This window comes from Polypterus senegalus, chromosome 13 (genome assembly GCF_016835505.1).
Source record: "Polypterus senegalus isolate Bchr_013 chromosome 13, ASM1683550v1, whole genome shotgun sequence".
Lineage (NCBI taxonomy): Eukaryota > Metazoa > Chordata > Cladistia > Polypteriformes > Polypteridae > Polypterus > Polypterus senegalus.
In genome coordinates this window covers 1,419,424-1,434,975 of record NC_053166.1, presented here as the reverse complement: position 1 = coordinate 1,434,975, position 15,552 = coordinate 1,419,424, and the positions used below count along the sequence as shown (strand labels likewise).

At 53.4% G+C, this 15,552-nt stretch overlaps 2 protein-coding genes across 4 annotated transcripts in view; one reads left to right on the top strand and one right to left on the bottom strand.

Moving 5' to 3' along the window:
* cdc26 (cell division cycle 26 homolog) overlaps positions 1–13,293 on the top strand; it is a 26,214-nt gene extending 12,921 nt beyond the window's left edge. The window contains exon 3 of the mRNA XM_039775802.1: positions 12,905–13,293. Within this exon, the coding sequence (XP_039631736.1) occupies positions 12,905–13,048 (144 nt within the window). The 3' untranslated portion in view covers positions 13,049–13,293. The remainder of the gene's footprint in view (positions 1–12,904) is intronic.
* The window catches only part of slc31a1 (solute carrier family 31 member 1), a 16,978-nt gene extending 1,426 nt beyond the window's left edge, over positions 1–15,552 (bottom strand). Inside the window, exons 1-4 of one of the 3 annotated variants that reach the window (XM_039775797.1) lie at positions 15,333–15,552; positions 3,626–3,776; positions 3,448–3,520; positions 3,114–3,282 (exon numbers count right to left, since the gene is read on the bottom strand). In XM_039775797.1, the coding sequence (XP_039631731.1) occupies positions 3,114–3,282; positions 3,448–3,520; positions 3,626–3,760 (377 nt within the window). In that variant the 5' untranslated portion in view covers positions 3,761–3,776; positions 15,333–15,552. Of the gene's footprint in view, positions 1–3,113; positions 3,283–3,447; positions 3,521–3,625; positions 3,777–6,413; positions 6,466–10,745; positions 10,872–15,332 lie in introns of those variants that run through there. The other 2 variants (XM_039775799.1, XM_039775798.1) reach the window with 2 other exon arrangements.

Here is a 15,552-nt window from a genome sequence, read left to right as displayed (position 1 = left end):
GTGCACTGCATTTATTTGCACTGCTGCTGAGAATCCCACAGCAAATAAAACAAACTGACAATCTAACTTAAAAGAAAATTTAAATAGAACAAAAATACACAAAACACAAAAGGGAGGGTGAATCTCTCATGAGCCCACTGATCTGCCCTGTTAAGGTGGCAAAGTAAGGGCAGAAATAAACTGCATTAACAAACAGCAAGTTACGTTAACAGCTGGCCACCCTTACATTGCCCCAGTTTGGGACCCCCCACAGCCAGTCCCATCAGTGTGACGGTCACTTCCTCTTTTTTTTTTTTTTTAAATCTGCTATCCTGTACCATTTCCTTCATTAGGTTTCTGTCAGCTCTGTGCACCATCTGTTGGAATGAAAAGTGCACTGCAATTAGCACAATGCCTTGGAAGGTGGAGGTCAGGAACGAAGCCCTCGTGTGAGCGTGTCATGAGCGACACTGAAGGTACAGCAGACTTGCCCCCCCCCACCGCACACAGACCTGAGTGTAGACCACCGGACCACGAGTAAGACCACGTTCTATCTGATGAACACGGACTTTGTATGTTGTTACACGGGGACGTTCAGAGCGTTTACCGTGTCTGTCCACTACTCGCCGCTGCTCTCCCGTTGACTCTGGCGTAGTGTTGAGGTGGGAGCTGAAGGCCGTGGTCTGCTCTTCTTGTGACAAACCGTCTGGCCCAGCCGGCGTCTGATCGACACACACGTCAACGTCGCTTGTTTCATTTCTGTGCTTTTGATAAGGAGGCGTCTTTAAAGGGGGTCTCTGAACGAGGCCGGGGTCCATTCACTATTCTCACCGATTAGCGCCCGCCCACCTGAACGTTCGTTTTGGGCAATGGCTCGGTTCACCAGTGACATCTCATGCCAGGGGGTCTAGCCTGTGATCCTCTCAGTTGACCCCCCACCTTTATCTGCTTGATTCTGGGACCACCAGCCAGCCCATCGCCCAGTTTCTGACTCTCTAAGTTCCTCACGGACCTCCGGTCTCTCATCTGTTCCTTTCAATGTGGACGCCTCAGCAGACCCCACAGCTGGGGAGTTGGTGTTAGAACTTTAGAGTCACAAGCTGGCCAATCCTATCTCAAAAATGTGGGGGTCTCCAGACTCCTACCATCCACAACCCTACTTGGTCTCGTCTGTCCCCTTATGTGTCCCAGGCTCCTGTCAAAGAACTCATCTTAAAGTGGCACCCGTCCCGTCACGTCGTCTTCTTTAAAGGTTCAGCTGTCCTCCTCAGGTCGTCTCTCGACTTTCTCTAGCGCTGCTATGGCTTTACTTGGGGACCACGACTGTGCAGTGGTCCGGGAGGGCAAATCTGTAAGACTTGTGCATGCAAAAGTGCTGCCAGTGGGCCATGGGTTGGCATCGTTAGTTCTAGTGGGTCGTCTGAGCCCGTTTTTCTCAACGACGGTATGACGGTGGGCTGCCATCATCACTTCCCAAGTGGCTCGCGGTGGCTTCCCTCAGCAATCGGCGGTGTGCTGCAGTGTTTCCCCTTCTCACCAAACGGGACCCCCAATTGCACTTGTTTCACCACAGAGGCCTTTTGCAGTTGCCACTTAACTTAAAAAGGTAAAACTGGGTGACGGGACCATAAAGGGTGACACCAGCGTCTGGGGTGACTTCGTGGAGTGGCTTTGGTCAAAACAAACCCTAACGGGCCCACCCAGAGTCAGAAAAGGTACGAGACCCCCGAGAAAAACAAATCATGATAATTACTACTATGACTGCCGCTGGCATTGGCACTTTGTAGAACATCAGCGCCCCGTCGTTCTCCTCTGCCACAAGTACAAGTCACCGTAAATCATCACATGATGGTGATTTGTCACATTTTGTCACCTGTCAGAGAACTCGGCGCGGCTCGCTACCAACACAAAACGTGCAGATCACTGCATGGCTGATACAAAGGTCACGAACTACAGGACAATCCTCCATCGCCCAGTCTCTGCCCACTCTGTAGACAGGACAAGGCGGGCAGTGCCCATTTATATGCCTCAAATGGCCTCCATGACTGAAGTCACCCGCCTGTGTGGGCGTCTGTGGTCCAAATGAATGTGTACCAGCAGGAGGACATAGTGGGCTACCTTATATAGTGCCTTTTAGGGGACACTTGTTATTATCCCACAGCCACATAAACATGAAACGAAGCAAAACAACCAGGAGACCAAACACGCAATGGAAAAGCAAAGCTGTGCTTTTGTGCCAACTGACGGGTCACGTGATGCTTACTCAGCCGAGTGCCCAAATCCCATAATTACAGGCGAGTGCCACCACAAACACAGTGCTCTGTTTTTAGAGAGCGTGGGCCCCTCGACTCGGTCACTGCCACTTAAAACCTCGCACTCCGAGGCTTCTCCACTGTCACCCCGGCGTGTCCCCAAGTCATTTGGGTGAAGAGTGGCACCCCCCGTGTCCTGCTGGACAGACTGATTTCCAAGAGCCTTTGGTCAGATGCATTAGACCACGGGTTCAACTGTCACCTCCGAGTTACTGGGCGACCCCGAGCATGTGACCCGAGAGGGACATGGAGTGACGTGTAGGGACTACTGACTTAGGGGTCACTGGAGGAAGACATCCACCAAACACACACACAATTTGTTTGCTTCTCCCTGTCCCATGTGAAATCCTCTTGGTGAAAGCGTAGGATGACGATGGCACAAGTTGGACTTTGTGTCACCTGAACATCTTTAAATTCAAGTCAGACCCCTGGGGGGTGCTGTGGCCTCTCCAGACAGGCAGGAACCAAACCACCACAAGGTCCGCTCGCCCACCCTGAAAGTGGAGCATGAAGACCCTCAGTGACGCAGGGGGAACATGCGAGCGACTCCTGCCCTGAACCAGAAACCCCCGAGGGAGACCCTTCAGGACGATGTACCCCTCTCGAAGATAATCCATCATGTCACCCACAATCCCCTGCTGCACAGCTGGCAGCCCACCCAGCAGTTGCTCGGGTTCCATTCCCCACTTTAGACGCCATTCTCCATTTCTCCTCATCACCAACCAATAGTGTTCTGTCCTGGCACCCCCTTCATAGACCACCCAAAATGCCACATGCCATGCCTGGCATCCCCCGGGACATCTGCTAAGCTGGACTTCTTACCCGACCGTCTTGTGCGTCTCCATCAGCATGCTGCCGTTTGGGCCCGGGACTGGCATGGAGTTGTACCTCACCGACACCTGTGACCTGCGCAGCAGAATCTCACGGCCGATTTTCAGACCCTCGTAGAAGATGGCCAGCAGGAAGACGGCGATGCAGGCGCCCACCATCTCTGCACAGACAGAAAGACACAGAGGGGGAGGTCAGTAAACTCGCCGGCCCACGCGCTTCACGTCCCGGGGGGATTCCTCCTCTCTTCAGTCTCGACCCGACTCTCTGAAACACCAGAACAAGAATTAAGAGGGGACCCCCCAATACCCCCAAATGTCAGACTGACCTCCAGCGCTGTTGATGACGAGGCCAGAGAAGAGCAGCTCTACATTCTGGTAGCCAAGGTAGAAGGTCATGTGCTGGGGGGACACAGGGAGAGACACGGGGTGAAGGGGGCCGGCTTTACAACCCGCACCCACCACGATGTGGCGGAGAACCCCCCCCGGCAGGAACCCACCACTCACCATCATCATATTCATGTTGTGGTCCTGGTGACCCCCTGAATCCGGAGAGGATGGCGTGTGCACGTGGGCCGTGTGGGACATCGCCATGGTGGTCACGTCATGTTCCATGTCCATGTGCATGTGGTCGTGCGCCATGATGAGAAGCCAACACCTGGAAAGACAAGATGAAGAGAGGACTTGTGGTCACTACAAAGACCCTAGGCAGATGGTGGCACCTCCTGGGCGCTTCAGTGCTCGCCCAGTGGCGAGACGCGGGAATAGGGGAGAGGACTGGCCAAACCAAAGCGCTGAGCAGGTGACGTTAGAAGGGGCGTCCAGCAGGGGTCAGTGCTGAGCCGCCACTCCGTTTAATGACGAGGGCAGAAACAGCAGGCTGGTGGAGAACGAAGGAAGGGCACTGGAGTGGAGAGGAGAGTAGAGACGGGGCTTGGCGGGCAGACAATCAAATTTAACAATAAGAACTGGAAAACGTCAAGACGGGGAGGTCTGTGTACGACTGGAGGTCTCAGACTGGAAAGAACTTGGGGGTCTGCAGTGCACCGCTTATTATCAGAAGCGGTCAAGGTGGCATATAGCGCCCTGGCATGGGCGGTACAAGTTAAAGGAGCTGATTAGCTCACCAGAGGAAAAAAAAAAAACAAAACAAAAAAAACAATGAGTCAGTGCCCGTGTGAGAGGGGCTACGCCAACAGGGGGCGCCCAAGCATGGACACCATCCTACAAATAGCCGTGTCGTCACTCGACAAACCCAACAGCACAAAAGGAGTCATGGTGGCATCAAGCAGTCCCCTCTGTGAAATAAGGATCATGTGACAGACGTGAATGACTTGTAAAACGGGGTTAATGCGCTTGACTGTGCCCGCGTACAGGAAGTTGGCAACAAGCCACCCATCCAATGGGTCTACCAGTAGTGGTGTATGTCACAGTTACCCGCTAATCGTGTCGTTGAACCCTGCGGTCGAAAGACGGTGCTCACAGACGGGCACGACCACAGTGTGCCACGCGCTGGGACAGTAAACAATTCCTACAGGTGTCCCAACTCTTGTTGATTACTTACTTGAGTCAAAGTGGTGCTGGAACTACGCGTGTTACCCTTTAGTGCTTCATGTCCAGAATGAACACAGAATGGCTAAACCCCCACGGACTCCCAGGATGATGAATGTCACGTGGTGTGGGACTGACTGACTGACTGACTGGCAGGAAGAACATTCGCAAGCATCCCGACTGGCAAGCAAAACCCCACAGACGCCAGCTGAGCCATCGGGATCGGCTGGTCGCCAACATGGCAGACAGATGGGCAGTGGTTCTTCAGTCTCACCAAGGACTTGCCCGCTATTGGACAACAGTGTGCCAGGGGTGGCACAATTTCATTTTTTTTGGTTCGGAGGGCTTACTCAAGTTTTAAATTCACTGGTGCCAAGAAGGGAAAGACCGACGGAGTCAAAGCAAATGGAGACGAAGGTGGGATGTGAGTGAAGGGAGGGCCGTCTTAACAGCATTACAAGTCCCCCTGGCACAGCAGTGCACCGAGACCCCCACCTACACAACCACTCAGCAAGTCGCAAGATAGAGAAATTAGCAGGGGGCTCCTATGCTCGTGGGACCCCCAGGCAGCTGCCCAGCGTGCCCACGTGTTAAGACTGAAGGGTTCTGGAGTGAATCACGACACTGGACCACAGGCGCTGCTTCTTCACGAAGCTCAAGTGAGGCCTCACCCGCAGCGCCACGCGCACTTCTGGCCTCCATAGAAAGACACCGCAGCACCAGAGGAAGTACCGAGGAGTGGGCCGATTCAGGACCACCGACCGCAACCAGTAAGGAGCGACTAAGGGAGCCAACGGGAGACTTAAGGCGTTTTCAGGCCTACTTCATTCTCAGCGGCTTGTTTCTGAACTCTGGGGCGAGTGCCCACCGTCCCATGATGGCATGTCCTGTAACCGTTGCATTATGCCAGGTGTCTCCATGCCACATTTGTAACTTAATAATGTGATATGCCAACTGTGCCAGCTCACTCCTGTGGCACATGACCCTCTCGCTGTCCCCACACACGTGTGCCCCTTTAGGGTGGTACAGTGGCTAGCATTGCCATCTCACTGCCCATTCTCTTCCAGTGTCCTTCACAAGGATGGGCATCTTGAGCTGCCTGGTCCTGCCCTGGGCTTTATAGGTGGCACCATGCCCAGTCAGTCCTCGGCTGTTAAGTCGGCCCCTCAGGGTGGTTCTGCCCGCTGTCACCACCCTGCTTTCTTCTCCTTTTTCTTATCACCGAGGTCGCCTACTTTGAACCCTGAATCTCCTGCGCTGTTCAATTTTCGCGTATTTTGCACTTTTGACCCACCGGTGCTTCGCTGTGATTTATGGAGCCAGCAGGTGGGCAACTGATAAGAGTGCAGGTGAAGGGGGCCTGGACGAGCGCCTGGCAGGAGCCTTTGGGCACTTGAGGCTCTGTTGCTAAGCATCGGGGAGGATTAACTGAATTAGCGCTCGAGACCTTCCTGGTAATTGAGTCGCACCAGGCAGACAGCCGCGGGCGGAGGAATTGGTGTGACTTGCAGGGCGAGCCCAAGCAGCGCCCCTCCTAAAGGTGCCCACTGTGCCGACATGCAACACACACACACACACTCACTCCTGCTGCCACCCACAGTCTCACTGACCCAGCACCTTGCCAGCAGGCTCACCCACCTGTGCGTCACCCCCAGTTTGGACTGCCACAAAACCTGCCCACCCCAACTCCACCTCGATGGTCCCAGCAGCCCAAACCCACCAAAAACACAGCAGCTCAACTCACCCTGCCAGATGCCTCCCAGCTGCTCCTTACACTGTGGCGCCCGCACCCAAACCCGCCTTTCTTATAACTCGTGCTCTCCGTCATGTGACGCCAGCCCGCTCACTAATTGGCCGCAGCACACTTCTACTTTTCTGTAAGTTTATAATCTCGCCCCCATCCCCGGCCATTCCCCTGTCATGTGCTCAGCTGTCAGGAAACAGGTCCCTGAGCCCAGCCACGCCGCGGGCCATCAAACATCTGCAGTGACAAAGTGACACTTGCCACCGCCTCGATGTGTGCGCGTGTGTGTGTGTATATATAGGACACTTAAGGAGAACCCTAGTTTTTAGTTTCTGATGTTGCCACACACACCCAAAAAAAAAAAGGCTGGCACCAGACAAGTCTCCACACATTTAATTTGGGGGGAGTGGAAGGCTGCAGTCCTGCAGGGGGCGCTGCTCCAAAGTGGGGAGCACAAATACAGACCGGGGATCAGGCAGAAACCCACATGAGCACAAAGAGAACATGCCAACCCCACACAGACGACCATCAGGACAGATGCCACCCGACACACTAAAGGGCGACTCCAGTAAGTGTGTCACTTCAGCAAGAGAGCAGCAGGGGGCGCTGGAGGGCAGAAAGTTACATTCTCTGCTGGGCGGCTGTGGTGTCTGCAATTTGTGTAAAATGGTGGAGACCCTTGTGGTGTCCCCTTACTGTTACCACAGCACAGCATGTGACACTCCTGGGGGCCCGACTTGAGCCCGAATGACAAACGGGTCAGGTGACTACGTGGTGGGGAACGTCCTTCTGTAGACTGGCTGACCCCCCAATAATTCACCTGGGGATATAAACCCGACTGCGGCCGTAAAGGTGACCTGAAAGGGTCCTGATGCTCCGATGGTCTGCACACCTTACCAAGGGCCAGCAGGTGGCAGCAGAGGGCTTTAAGATTTTTGCGTTTTATTATTTGGCCGACGCGTTCATCCAGCTGAGATTCGGTGGGCTGCATGTCTCTTGTTTTTGGGGCGCAGAGAAGTGAAGTGACTCATTAAGGGTCTGGTGACGCAGCGTCAGAGTCTGAACTGTTAACCACTACACCCCACTGACTGAGGTGCGCCTGCTCTTTCAGATGTGCCAGCTGGGCATCTGGAATGCACTATTACAAGACACCACTGGGGGCAGGGTGGTCTGTAATGCCACTTTGCTCAGAATGCTGGCAGATGAGAAGCTACCCACCTGATCATCCCAGCCTCTGCCAGGAGGTCTTCAGTTCTGCCCACCTTATTTACAACTTTCTGAAAACACCGCCTGTCACATCTCGATTTTATCCATTGATGTTACTGAATCCCGTTTAGGGTCACCAGAGACCACCACGGCAGAATCAGGCACAATGCTGGTGCCCACCTTGGATGGGCAGCACACTCACTCAGACAGAGTACACATGTTGGGCACAGTCAGGGGAGTGAACAAGGGTGCAAGTGGGTATGAGACAGAAAAGGGGGTCCGCATGGTCTCATCTGGACTGACGACATGGCAGAAAAGCAATGCTGACAGACAACAAAGGGTTAACTGGCGAGAGCCTCTCGTTAAAATCCAGAATTGGAAATTTGGTGGGGATGGGGGATTGGGGGGGCACAAAGACAATTAAGCCATTCAGGACTGCCACACTTCGCCATGAAGTGCCCACCTGAAATGCTACACTCTGGAATGTTGAGTTTTCCTGCTTCCTTCCGCATGCCAGTGTGGATCGGGTTTCTGGCGTGGATGGTGCCAAATCCCCCTTGGCGTTCTGGATTCTTTCATATAGCGCCTTTCCTGAATACTCTCGTCTTTTATTTATTTTTCTTCTGCTCTCTTTTTTATTTACACATCACCGTGGTGACCATGCTCTCGTAGGGTGGGTGACAATAAAGACCTCAAATCTCTCTAAGCGGGTTTAAAGAGCTACGGGCACAACATGTGAGCGGGCAGGGTGTGCCAGTCCCATGGAAACCCCCAGTTAGACTGGGAGATGGAAGAAAACCCACCAGGGACACCCGGAGAGCCAGCAAAGGCCACACAGACAGGGGCACAGAATTTGAACCCGAACCACTGCAGCCATGAGGCCTTGGCACCAAAAACTGGGTAAGTGGCACCTGCTACATGAAGAGAACGCCCTTTGAGAGGAAGACGGGCACAAAACTTCATGAAGAACAGAGGATGTCGTGTAAAATGAAGACAAACACACACCCTATAGAGGAGGGTAAAGGGTGCCATACAGATGGCACACACAGCAATACACAGAATGAGTGATGCCATCCACACACACACTAAACTGAATAAAGAAGAATGAAAAATGGCACACAGGGGGCACATACACACACCCCGGGATGTGGGCGAGGCCCTCCAGTCTCGATTGGTTTCAATGGATTTTAAGGAGGGTGCCCGCTTTGCAAGGCACTATAAACAGGGCACCCTACAGCTGGGCTCCTAGATATGCCGAGTAAGTGGCACTCTCAACAGGACGTGTGTTGTGCCCGGCATGCCTTACACTTTTAGACACTTGGCACGTAGCTCATGCCCAGGTGCCCACCTCTCTTCCTCTATTATTTTTTATTATTTGGCTGACATCTTCACCCGGTCAGTTCCACTTCTTTTGTTTTTCTAGTCAGAGCCCAGACGGGTGAAGCGACCAACTCAGGGTCAAAGGGTGGTGCCAGCAGTGGGATTTGGACCCACAAGCTCATCTGCGGAGGCCTCACCCACTTAACACCCCACCGATACGGCAGTCATGGAGCCCAAAAACCGCAGGCTGACCGGAGAGTCCAACCATCCACAGCCACCACGCTCAGCACGGGCATCACGTCCTCACCAACCTGAAAGGCGGACACTTCAGGGAAGGTCCTGCTGACTGGGCAGAAGGGAGGCGGCTGGGCAAAGTCCTGGGACCTCAAGTAACACGTGACAGGTGTTTGTCTTGGAGGCGGGTGGTACACTGCAGCAGACTTCAATCCATTCCAGTCAGACATGGCGGATATAAACATGTAGGCAAACGTGCATGCCAACATTCCAGGAAACACTTTCAAAAAGTCTCAGGATACACAAATAATTGGCCTGTGGGCACTCTGCCATCCTGCATGGCTGACAGACACCTCGCTAGCCTCAGGAGGACCACTGCAGACAACTGGACAAAGAAGTACTGGTGGCACCTCCCTGCAACACCCAGGGCAAGGATCCTCAGCCCACTAATGCCCAGTGACAAACTAAATCACCAACAGTCAGCACTGGCATGGCGGCCTACGTCACAAAGTACAGCATCCATTGAGCTCAACCGGCACAGCATCCAAACTGGACCGTACAAACGACTGGCACAAAAGTCCATAAAGTGTAGCGAGCCAGGCTGGCACAAGCAGAAATTGCGTTGTGCAACAGTCTGGCGAAAGAGGCAAAGGTATGCAAGTGGCACAGTCACTGACTGGCATAACAGTCCACACCACACAGTGGAGCTGACCCAACATCCCTAGTGTTAGCCTGGCACAAGCAGACATGTTCTGCAACTGACTGGTACTCTCGAGACATTGTGCCATCTTGCAAGACAGGTACCCTGCAACTGACTGGCAATCACAGGCACAATGTCTCAGTGGTCAAACTGGCATAAGATGGCACTGTACCCAGTAAATGGCTGACACAAGACTCCAAAGCAAACAGAAAGTCGGGATAACCCAAGCAGCCTCAGATCCCTAAAGTCAGGGATATCATGTTCAACAAATGACTGGCACCAGATGGCACAATGACCCAAAAGTTAGATTCACACAAAAAGTGCTCAGAAATCATTTGGCACAAGTTGGCACTCCATGATAAGCATGAGACTTGCACAGGCAGACACTGCATCTGGAACTTTAAGACCACCCAAGGAGAATAATGCCATGCAACAACCTGGCAAAAATGGCAACAGGTCCTGTAGGTTAACTAGTAAAAAATGGATATGGGTACAAGGGGTCTGACTGGCAGTAGCAGCATTCCGAAGCAGGGCAAAGGTGGTGGGCGCAGTGGATGCAAGTGATCTCAAGAGTCAAACTGGCACTGTGAGTGTCCCATGAATGAGACTGGCACAGCTCTCAACATGTACAGTACACTCAGGTGGGCACAGTCTGCTTTGTTAAGTGCGTGATGTTCATGAAACAAGGGGGCAATAAAAAAAAAAAGGGGAGTGCCCAAGAGTATGGGCAGCGAGGGGAGACCCGACACACACATGCAATGGCACTAGCCACATGCCACCTGTCACACTACAAGGCCGAAGACTTGAAGAGAAAGCGGTCATCGTCATTGTGAGCACATCAGCCGGGCATCCAACACCGAGCCTTCACTTACAGGCAGAAAACGTCGTCTTGGCCTTCAAATGGGGTCCACAGGTCGGCCCCCGATTCTCGTGTCCTATCACGATGTATTTATCATCGCTGGTATGCTGGAGGGCTTTACTGCGCCATATGTTGGAATCCATGGCGGGCTGCTGCAGCAGTCAACAAGGACGAGAAGCCGATCTTCAATTCCAACGCGCGGCGTTGTGGGAAGGACGACTTCCTTGGGGACGCTTCGGTCACATCTGTCATACGGTGGAGCTGAGAAGATGGGAGTCGCAGTCGTGTCATTTGTGACCTCCGCACATTCGCGCCACCCAAGTGGGAAAGTAAACACGGACGCCCTAGAAAGCTGGAGTTTCCACAACAAACGTCCCCGACGTCCGAATCGGCGAAGAAACCGACGAGCAGGAAAAAAAGTACGACGACGTCTCGTCTGGAAAACGTTTTTATGTTCTCGGCCGCCATAAATAAAAGACACAACGTAACCAAAGCGCTCAACGTACGACCGGCAGCGCAAATCAGGCAGACATCGGTTAGCGCATCGCCGCCAGTTTACCTTCTCGATGTTCAGACCGCGGGCCGAGGCCAATCAATTAAAGTCAACTCTCCCACCTGGGCCAACGGACCCCAGAAAGCGGCGCCCTCTTGGAGTGACGTCATAACGTGCAGTCGCACGAACTCGGGACTCGAGGGACAAAGAATTCCAAGGCGGAGTTTTAGTCGAGCGCAGCGCTGTAATGAGGGGCTTTCAGGACGTACCCGTCAATCGTACTAACATGAAACGCACATTCCGGCCTCACAAACGGAGATCGGGACACGTGGGATAATGCGATGCGAGTTACGTCAACATTTTTCTTTTGCCCCTCCCCAGTTTTCTGGGACTGCCCAGTGCTGACCCTTACTGAATATTCAATATTTCACTTGCCCACTGTGCCAAACTACATGGGGTGCGCCACACATCACAATCCGGTGAGGGAGCTGGGCCGGGTTGCCCTTCATCGCCTTTACTCTTCAATGTACTCCTGGGACCACTCGCAATTGCCAGCTCCTATTCCAATGTCAAATGCCAGTCCTATAGTATCCTTAAATGCCAACGACATCCTCCTCTGCCCCTCAGTAACGTGTCCGCGCCTGGCATACCTTGCATGCCGGGACTGTTCAGGTGTTTCCAAAGGTAATCCGCTCTAAATGGTCTCTCGCCCCTCAATGATCTGCACCATCTCGCCATCCCTCAGTCCAGCAGAACGAGATATCTGGGAGTCCATCTTAGTCATTCCCTCCAATGACCAGTGGCACAGCATCTTGGTGGACTTGAGAGCGCCCCACCTTCAATGTCATTGGCCCGTTACCAACATGACTCTTGTAGCCCACTTCAGCTTCATTAACGCCATGCTGCCACTTCCACCTCCTACTAAATGTTGGTGCCAAGTTAGGAACCCCCCTGATCTCCAGGCTCCTCCGGAATGGCACGAGACCAAACCTTAAACATCCAGCAGCCCTGGTTCGAGTCGGACAGAGTGCAGGTGTGGCGCTGCCAGTGGGCTTTCGCCCTCCGCCCAATTGTGCCACGGCTGTGCCCTCATCCCCCCCCACCCCGTTCACCTCCTTGAAGTCTAAAGCCACCAGAATTCAGACCCATTTTGCCACACGCCATCCACATCAGGCACCGTGTGGAAGAATTCCTTGCACCCTCTAGGAAATTGGCACCTACCCCCCCCTAATCTCCCTCCTCTATGCCCTCTCAATCCGTGGCCGGCCTGCATATTTCCTCCTTGGCACCGTGCTGGGGGGTCTGTTTAATACTCCGAGGCAGATGACGTCCCCACATTTGAGTCCCCCGGGTTCCAGTTTCTAAGCTCCGATCAGTTCTCAGGACAGGTGGGATTTCCCCAGCGGTCTCTCTGCTCTGCTCAGCACCCTACACCTCTGCCCTCCATTTCTCCTCCTCCTCTTCCTCTCCAATGGGAGGTTTTGTTCCAGATACCCAAACTACCTGCCACCCCCTGTTCTCCACTCCATACAGATGGCACCTGATGGGCCCCACTGCCGATGCCCCTCTCTTGTCATTTATGTCCCCCTCCCTTGTCTTTTCCTTCTGGACACACGTATGTCACCTGCGCTCTTCCTCTCTTTCCCTCCGTTGCCTCACTTTTCTCCTTCTTCTTCTAGAACTTTCCAGTCTTCGGCTCAAATTCCCTGAACGCAAGTCCCTCTGACTGGGTACCCTGGGCACCCCAACTAATTACTGCCTCCTGCTGGGAGACCCCTGAATGTGTCACCGTCGACCACTGCCAGTCCTCCTTCTACAGCTAGACGCATTGGGGGTCTCCTGCAGCGCGTGTGATCAACGGGACCAGTCCAGGATGTGCCACTGAATTCTGCTCTGCTGCGGCGGCTCAGGGGTTAAAATCTCAGCTGGCAGCTCCTCCATTTTTATTTTTAAACGGCTCGGGCTGGGTGGGACTCGGGTGGGTTACTTTGTATGTTTTCTCCATTTTATTCCCATCAGTTTGTTTTTGCTCAATAAAAAGTTGATCACAAAAAAACAAACCAATCTGGTGGGCCGCTCCTTTAGTTTGGGGGGTCCACTCTGTGAAAGGCCTGAGCTCAACAGTCAGACGGGTTTTGGTCAACTGGCAGTCGTGTGAATTCAACTGAATCCTAAAATAAAAGGTGAACAAAACAAAATCAGGCCATCGGTGCGTCACTCGCTGTCACCTCAGGTGGCCAAAGTCACAATCCCAGGACACTGAGGTCCTATGCTGGCAGCACCGGGTGCCAGTCCGCCACTCCAACGGGTTCAACCCGGAATCCCCAATTCACTTGAACTGGCCATTAGGTGGTGAAGTGGTGACAGACAGTTAGCCAATCACAGACCAGGGGATGACCAGGCCGTGGTGGGCAACTTAGCCAGGACATTGGCATACCCCTACTCTTTAAGAAGGATGCCCAGGGATCTTTAATGGCCACAGAGAGTCAGGACCTCAGTTTTACGTCTCATCTGAAGGATGGTGACATTTTTACAGCACGGTGTCCCTGTCACTGCACTGAGGCATTCAGGACACAGGGAGAGCGTCCCCTGCTGGTGTCATCAACACCAATCCAAGCTTTTTGTTGCTGGTCTCCCATCCAAGTCCTGGTCGGGCCTGAACAGGCTTAGCTTCAGGTGGCACAGCTGCTTGGTGACACAAGGCCAGCAGAGGGTTACGGCAGTCCAGCTGTGACGAGACCAAACCCTGGGCTGAAGCACATCTTTACACAAAGACCAGTTGGAATCTGAACACACCAGCGAGACATGGAAGTGGTAGCAGAAACGCCAAGAACCTTCAGGAAGCATCTGGACGGGATGTTGGGACATCTGACCTAAACAAACGAGTGACCAAAAGGACCGAATGGCCTCCGCTTGTTTGTCAAACTTCTTATGTCCCGACTGGTGACTGACTTCTGACGTATCTAAGAGCCTCCACGCCTGGTCACTCTCCATGGAGGGCACTGCCACAAGTACAGTGACAGGCCGGACTGCTCCAGTAACACAAACACAATGGAGGAGGCTCTTTTTTTGGTTAGGTGACAGACACTTGTTTAATGAGGGTGACGAGGACATCCTCTACACATTCTACAAGTCTGTGATGGTCAGTGTGGTGGGCTGGGCTGGGCACATCACCCACTAAATCAACAAGCTAATTCAAATGGTGGGCTTCATTATAGGGCATCCTCTGGACCTGCTGGAGGTGGCAGAGGATCAGAGAACAAAGACAAACCCGAGTGCGTTTACAGACAACGCCACACGTCCTCTCTGCGACACCCCAGCAGCACGGAGGACTTTCAGCCAACAAATCAATCAGCACAAGTGAGTCCAGAAACGCGACTGGCCGCTCCTTCGTACCAACCACAGCACCCCCGTATAGCGCCTTTCTGGGAGGGCATCGTCATTCTGGTGTATACTGGACGGGAGTTTGTTACAATCACATTTATTTATCGAGGGTGACAAATCAAATTCTCAGAATCTGCGCTGACCGTCTGGACGGACCACCAGAGTGTCCCCTCATACACAGCCGCCCGGTTCAGGGTCATCAGTCAGTGTAAGCTACACGTCAGTAGGATGAGGGTAGAGACTGGAACAGTGACCGGCCCGGGTGACCTCTTCAAACACCGACATCAGGAGAAAAAAAAAAAAATCAAAAATACAATAAGGGACAAAACAAGCGGCAGCGCGGAGCGAAAGGCCCGCCCGGTGACCATGCAGGCGAGCAGAGCGATCTTTGCGGACTTCTCATCGTGCTGCCGGTAAAGCTCTTTAGAATTCAACCTACCGATTAAGACGAACGGACAGACAGACAAGCGCAACGCACCGGCAACCCCGAACTTAACATCCAAGGACACGGCGACCACCAGAGTCAAAGGGTCACTTGCACCGCCGTCACCGGACGGATCACCTCCCCTCCTCTCCTCTCCTCTCCTCTCCTCACCTCCTCTCCGTTACCGCACCCTCCACGTGTCTCGCGCTCAGTGGTCAACTCTGGCGGTTTCAGAGACAACTAACGGCAAGCTGAAGTAAACCGAGACGCCATTCAGCGCATCCTGCGGCCACACGTACCCAACTTCTGCGCGAGGCTGCCGGTGTGTCCCTCCGCTGCTCCGAAGAACACACACGCTGCTCCGGTGTACACTGAAAGGCGCTCCACCGCTGCCGAGTGAGGTTGGCCAGTTCAAGCTCCACAAACTTTGTCACCTAGTGTGTTTGTCTCCGTCTTCATTAACAGCCCACACTGAGCTTGCGCAATGGTCACTTTCTGCACATGCGCCATAGTAACTCA